The 7,321-nt window shown below is 42.1% G+C and overlaps 1 protein-coding gene across 1 annotated transcript in view; it reads left to right on the forward strand.

Annotated features, from left to right (window-relative positions):
• Positions 1–5,636, forward strand: part of LOC109921505 (ferritin heavy chain A-like) — a 10,138-nt gene extending 4,502 nt beyond the window's left edge. Inside the window, exons 2-4 of the mRNA XM_020521531.2 lie at positions 3,567–3,713; positions 3,820–3,945; positions 5,179–5,636. Coding sequence (XP_020377120.1) covers positions 3,567–3,713; positions 3,820–3,945; positions 5,179–5,334 — 429 coding nt within the window. The 3' untranslated portion in view covers positions 5,335–5,636. The remainder of the gene's footprint in view (positions 1–3,566; positions 3,714–3,819; positions 3,946–5,178) is intronic.
• The last annotated feature ends 1,685 nt before the right edge of the window (positions 5,637–7,321 follow it).

Genomic DNA, 7,321 nt, shown 5'->3' on the forward strand with positions numbered 1-7,321 from the left:
TAAAGTTAAGTCGTTTGGTGAAGTTGAGATTTTTGACTTCTGAAGTGGTTTTCTGACTGAAATAAGCATGTTCATCAAACAAGCATTCAAAGCATCTTTCTGATGAAGGGTCTAGGCCCGAAACGTCAGCCTCTCTGCTCCTATGATGCTGCTTGGCCTGCTGTGTTCATCCAGCCCTGCACCTTGTTGTCTCATGTAATCTTGTTGATTTGCATTAAACATAGGACAGGACATTGGTTTCAAATGGAAGTTTTTAATCACGCTGAATATTTAAAGATATTAGAAAGTATATCTTGAGAGCACCGAGCCCTAAAATAATTGAGACTAAATCCAGCATAGTTTTTTTTTTAAATTGAGAACAGGAAGAATATAGCATGAAAAGAAAATACTATGTTGGCTGGAAATCGGAAATGACAAATAGCAAGGGCTGGAAAGCACCCAGGAGGTCGGATAGTACCTGGATAGAGAGAGAGAATTAACCTTTAAGTTTAATGACAATTAAACTGTGTGACCTTGGTCTTAGCTCTGCCCTCTGTAACTGGATCCTCAGCTTTCTGACCCATAGGCCACAATCAGTGAGGATAGGTAACTGAACCTCCTCCACAATAACACTCAACACCGGAGCTCCCCAAGGATGTGTCCTCAGCCCCCTACTGTACTCCCTGTACACCTACAACTGTGTTGCCAAATTCTGAACGAATGCCATCTACAAGTTCACTGAAGAGACCATATAGTGGGACTGATAGCTAACAACGATGAGTCAAAATACAGAAGGGAGATGGAGGGCTTGGTGATGTGGTGCAATGAAAACAATCTGTCTCTGAACGTTGGCAAAACTAAAGAACTGATCATCGACTTCAGGAAGAAAAGAGAATATGCCTCCATCCACATCAATGGAATTGAGGCTGAGAGAGTGAAGAGCGTCAAGTTCCTCGGAGTGACGATAACCAGCGACCTGTCCTGGACTCCCCATGTAAATGCAACAGTTAAGAAGGCACAATAACACCTCTTCTTCCTCAGGCGCCTCAGGAAATTTAGCATGTCGATAAGGTCCCTCATCAACTTCTATAGATGCACCATTGAAAGCATAATGTCCAGGTGCATATTGAACAGCTACTTCCTGGCCATTGAATAGACTGTAGTCTCAAATAATGTAACCTGTACGCCTGTACGTCTTTTTGACTTGTACATCCTTTGCTTACTGTGATCTGCCTGTACCACTCGTAAACAAAGCTTTTCACTGTATTTCGGTACATGTGACAATAAAATCAATCAATCAATCATCCAAACTTGAAGATGTTGAAGACTGGTCATCATTGAGCAGGGACAAAACATGACTACAAATTGAATTAAAATCCGAAGTTATACAAATAGTTGTAAACTGTATAGATTTACATTGAAGGGCTTATGTCAGCTCATACTCAACTAAGGCTGGCTTTTTCTTTTCAATTTCCTATGCCTGTTTATAAAGTGTCATATTGTCTTGCTTGTAATATTGTTCTTAACTCTTTATAATAGTTGGAAATGCTGCAGAACCTCCAGTAGCAGGAAGATGTAACTGCAGTGTGACATGTTTACATTCACAATTTAGAAACATAGAAGATAGGAGCAGGAGGAGGCCATTCAGCCCTTTGAGCCTGCTCCGACATTCTTCACGATCATGGCTGATCGTCCAACTCAATAGCCTAATCCTGCTTTCTCCCCATAACCTTTGATCCTATTCGCCCCCAGTGATATATCTAGTCGCCTGTTCAATACGTTTACTTGTTTTGGCATCAACTACTTCCTGTGGTAATGAAGTCCACAGGCTCACCACTCTTTGGGTGAAGAAATGTCTCCTCATCTCTATCCTAAATCATCTACCCCGAATCCTCATACTGTGACCCCTGGTCTTGACGCACCCAACATCGGGAACATTCTCCCTGCATCTCCTCTATCCAGTTCTGATAGAATTTTATAGGTCTCTGTGAGATCCCCCTCATTTTTCTGAACTCCAGCGAAAACAATCCCAACCTAGTCAATCTCTCCTCACATGTTAGACTCGCCATCCCCAAAATCAACGTGGTAAACCTTCGCCACACTCCCTCCCAAACCTTCAGCCATGATTAGAACGTTGGAGCAGGCTCAAAGGGCTGAATGGCCTCCTCCTGCTCCTATCTTCTATGTTTTTAAATTGTGAATGTAAACATGTCACACTGCAGTTACATCCTCCTTCTACTGGAGGTTCTGCAGCATTTCCAACTATTCTAAACAGCAAGAGCATCCTTCCTCAGAAAAGGAGACCAAAACTGCACACAATATTCCAGGTGTGGTCTCACCAATGCCTTGTACAACTGCAACAACACATCCCTGCTCCTGCACTCGAAACCTCTCGCAATGAAGGTCAACATACCATTTACCTTCTTTACTGCCTGCTGCACCTGCATGCTTACCTTCAGTGACTGCTACACAAGGTATAAACTGACACAAGTCCTTCAACGTAAGCCTACACAGCTTACACCTATTTGTATAACTTCCACCAATTTTAATTCAAATTATAGTCATGTTTTGTCCCTACTCAATGATGATCAGTCTCCAACATCTTCCAGTTTAGATTATTGATTAATTGATTTTATTGTTACGTGTACCGAAATACAGTGAAAAGCTTTGTTTATGAGCGGTACAGGCAGATCACAGTTAGCTAATGATGTACAGAACACAAAGATTTAGAGGCATACAGGTTACATTATTTGAGGCTCAAATCCATTCAACAGTTTCATTGTTGAAGAAGGAATTTTATAGCTCTTTTCTCAACCTCAGGACATCCCAAAACACATAACAGCCAGTGAGGTGCTTTGCTGATGATTAGTCACTTATTATGCAGGAAACACGGGTCGCCATTTTCCTTAAAGCAAGCTTACACACAATCACAAGTGACTAAATAAAACAAAGAACTGCGGATGATGGAAATCTCAAACAAAAGAAGAAATTGCTAGAGAAACTCAGCAGGTCTGGCGGCATCTCTAGAGAGAAGGCAGAGTTAATATTTGGAGTCCAGAACAGTTCTGAGAACGGATCACTGGACTTGAAACATTAACTGTGCGTTTCCTCTCTACTGAATTACTTGTTTGATTTACTAGTTATGGTGAAAAGATAAATACTGGCTGGGAAACAAGGGATAACAGCCCTGGTCTTTGAAATACGGTAAAACTATTGGGTTCCTTGTGTGCACCTGTGGGAATTTTGCAAACGAAGATGTCGCTTTGGAAAACTCCCTGAGGTGAATGTAAATAACTACAATGGACATGTCTCCTCTCTGGAGAAAAATGTAAACCACAATCTTCTGACTGAGGTCAGTGTTATATGCTGGTACAAAGCTGACACGTACAAATTCTTACTTGTCCCGAGAAGATTGTGGGATTGCCTCTTGAAGCCTTGAAGATTTTGTATTCTGCTCTGAGTAGGTAGTGAATGGTAGGGTGTTAACAGGGTGACCATGAATGAATGGTGAGGTATATTCGTGTTGGGATGGCGTGTGCCTTGGTGTTTTAAATATTGTCATCGCCTGCTGTTTTTATCTGCCTCAGTCGTACTACTTTGACCGGGAAGATGTTGCTTTGCGGAACTTTGCCAAGTTCTACTTGGAGCAGTCACTTGAGGAACAGAAACATGCGGAGATGCTGATGAAGTTTCAGAATCAGCGTGGTGGCCATATCATCTTCTCGGACATCAAGGTTAGTGGGCAAGAGATTTCTCTACCCTCTTCACTGTTCCAATGGCTTTTCCCTAATGTTAAGCGATTTGGTTCAAGTCCATTGACCCAATTATCTTTATTCATAGAAACCCAGCCGGGATGAATGGGGCAATGGCTTGGAAGCGATGGAGCAGGCCCTGGAGCTGGAGAAAACGGTGAACCAATCTATCCTGAATCTACACAAAGTGGCATCCGAGCAGAAAGATCTCGTTGTGAGTTGGGCAGACGTTGCCAAACCCTAGCCATTCTGAATTGGTGTATACATTTGTTGCCCTCAGAAGTGAAAAGGTTCTGTGTAGATTTGATGCAGTTGTTTAAAGCTATGAGAGGCCTTCATGGAATCAATAAGGAGAAACTGTTTCTGCTGTCTGGAAGGTCAGTAACATAAAGAGTCGGGTTCAAGATAATTGGCAAAAGAAACAAAGGGATGGATAGAGATTTTTTTAAAAACTTAACACAGCACATTATTCTGATTTGGAACGCACTGACTGAAAGAACGGTGGAAGCAGATTCAATGGTAATTGAATGGTAACATTTGAAGGGCTGAGGGGAATGAGAATGGGAATGAGAGAAATTGGATGCCTCTTCCTTTGACCTAGCATGGGAGTGTTGGGCTGCATGGTCTCTTGTGCTAAGCAGTTCTATGATTAAACAAAGAGGGATGAATCTACAAGGCAGCATACTTTGTAGCTGAGATAACAAGGTGTAGAGCTGGATGAACACAGCAGGCCAAGCAGCATCAGAGGAGCAGGAAAGCTGATGTTTCGGGCCTAGACCCTTCTTCAGAAAAATTTTCAGCATTTATTTGACTGACAGCAGAAAGATTCAATAGTCTATTGTATCCGGAAACTTTTAAAAACGCATTCAGAGAATGTGGCTATTGTTAGCTTATTGCCCATCTCTAGTTGACCTTGAGACAGTGATAGTGAGCTGCCTTCTTGAACCGCTGCAGTTCATTTGCTGTAGGTAGCCCCATTATGTCATTAGGGAAGGAGTTGCAGGATTTTGACTCAGGAGTAAAGTTGCCATAGTCCTACTGGACCAAAGGACTGTTCTGTCATTAGAGACAACTGGCAGTGGTTTAAACTGAGGGTGAACCACTCCTCAGGCAAAGGGAGGGGTTGAGAAGGAGAATCTTTCATGGTAACCCTAGCTGGTGTGAGAATTGAACCCACACTGTTGGCATTACATTGCATCAAATATAGTCATCCAGCCCAAGTGAGCTAGCCCACCACCAACTCAGGAGTAAGATCTAATTTTAAAGAACTCTCTGACTGGTCGTGGACAATTTCTAGCTTGAAATGTGTTTCACTATTCAGCTGGATAATGTCCATAAACAGGGGCTGGTAATTAAATCTATGAGTAGAATTTGAAGTGTCCTCTGTTAGCGTGTTAAGTGACGATATAGAGACACTCTTCAGCATTGCATTTTCTTTCTGTTTCAGCTATGCGAGTTCCTGGAATCAAACTACTTGAATGAACAAATTGAGGCCATTAGGATGTTGGGAGACCACATCACCAACCTGAAGCGTTTGGGAGCTCCTGAGAATGGCATGGGAGAGTACCTGTTCGACAAGCACACGCTGGGGGAAGGCAGCTAACAGCTGAGGGCATTTGGCCATCCTAGGCCATTAGGGCATAGCCTGTGTCTGTTAAGCCCACCCTTTCCTCATGTTCTGCCAGCTCATCATCCTGACCAGCCAGAAGGGAATCCATTGCTAAATTGAGCAGTAGATTCTGTTATCCCATGTGTTACGTTATAGCACTGTTATTGCTGGAATCGTTATGATAAATGGAGTGTGGCATTAAAGCAAATCTGTTTGGACAACAGTAATCCATTCAACAAGTACTCTGGAAAGAACACACTTTGCAATCTGTTCCCAAATAAAAGTGGTTAAGTCTCTACTGTTTTGCGCTTCACTGTTTCTTGGGTCCATACTGAAAGATTGAGGGCCCCTTTTAACATTGGGGAAATTTGCACTGGGCCAGTGTATGAATATGGAGGATCTCCTGAAGGTGCTTAGCTGGATGACCAATTAGGGCCCTCTCCATTCCTGCCTGTCATTTTTTTTTGTTAGCAGTCAGTCTCAGGAAGCACCTTCTTTTGAACCTATTGTACATAAACCTGGGCCCACCTAGCACATTGGTGTAGATGTGACAATATAACCACCCAGACCCATGTTTAAACTGGAATCCTTTCTGACCTGTGCCCCAGTCCCACACAAAATCCTAACGGTGCTCAAAGAACTTACCTTTATAGGTGAGCCTTTCATGGCCAATGAAGTACTTTTGAGTTGGTGTCACACATCTGAAGGGGAAGCCAATGTGTACAGCAGAAAATACAAGATGACCACATGATGATGTTTGAGGGATGAATGTGGGCCAAAATACCTGAGAAGTTGAACATCAATTCCAAAACACAGCAGCTCAGACAGTGCAGCACGCGTTCATTACTGGCAATACCAGATATGAGTTGTGTTCAAAATCTTAGGAATGGGGCTTGACCCAGCAGGTGGAGGTCACAATTTGGAAAGGCTATACAAGATTGCTATTAAACAAAGATGGAAACCAAGCTGGAGGAGTTTAGCGACATTGATACTTGTGCTTCCAAAGATTTAGGTCGAGATTACTTATTTAAAAATGGTGTTTATAGATGTGATTCAAATGGATCTAATAACATTTTGACATCAGACTGTAGGAAGTCTATTACAAGCATGGTTTTCTTAGCTAAGTATGTAGCCTGCTATACCATCCCCATTGAAGTACAAGATTATCATGAGAAGAGGCAGCTGATTGATGGCAAGTGAACAGTAATTAAGGCATTACCATTGAAAATGTACTCAGGAACAGTTAAAGTGTTTGTTCATTCAACAAGGAAATAGTTATTGAAAGGAAGAAGTTGTACACAGTCACTCAGTAGTACAGAACTTGAGTATTGCTGAGAAAGAACATGCCATCACCAAGTCTATTTTTGTCTTAACATTAGCTAGGACAGATGCAAAATAAGTGACACATTTCATAAGGAACAATCCATTGTATTTACCCCAGCAGTGGCTTGACTAGTCAATTGGCTTGGTTTGAATTGGAACTAAAATTTGGGGTTAGCTGTTCCCAGGTGTATTCTCTTGTAGCAACACCTCAATCATAGTCTGCTAGGAATTTGGTGATAGTGGCCGTGTCCTTACTTCTGAGCCAAGAGATCCAGTTTTAGGTCCCACTTGCTCCAGAGGTGTGTAATAAATATCCCTGAACAGACTGATTAGAAAATTATAAACCAGAATTCCCTTTTCAGGGACCAACTTCTCATAGGGCCTGTGTATGGGGACAGCGATACAAAGAGAGATAAGGAGAAGAGACAGTACACCCAGAAGGGAACAGTGAGACATTTGTAGTAGGTTTCATGAAATGTACCATTGTACAAAATGTAACTGGTATCATTTAGAAGTAGGAGCATAGTCTAAACATAGGGCCAGACCCTGCAGGAGAAATGTTATGAAATACTTATACATACAAAGGGCAGTAGAATTTTGGAACACTTCCACAAGCTGCAGTTCATGCTAGATCAGTTAAATGTTTAAAGAAAATCAG

Source organism: Rhincodon typus, chromosome 37, assembly GCF_021869965.1.
Source record: "Rhincodon typus isolate 14 chromosome 37, sRhiTyp1.1, whole genome shotgun sequence".
Lineage (NCBI taxonomy): Eukaryota > Metazoa > Chordata > Chondrichthyes > Orectolobiformes > Rhincodontidae > Rhincodon > Rhincodon typus.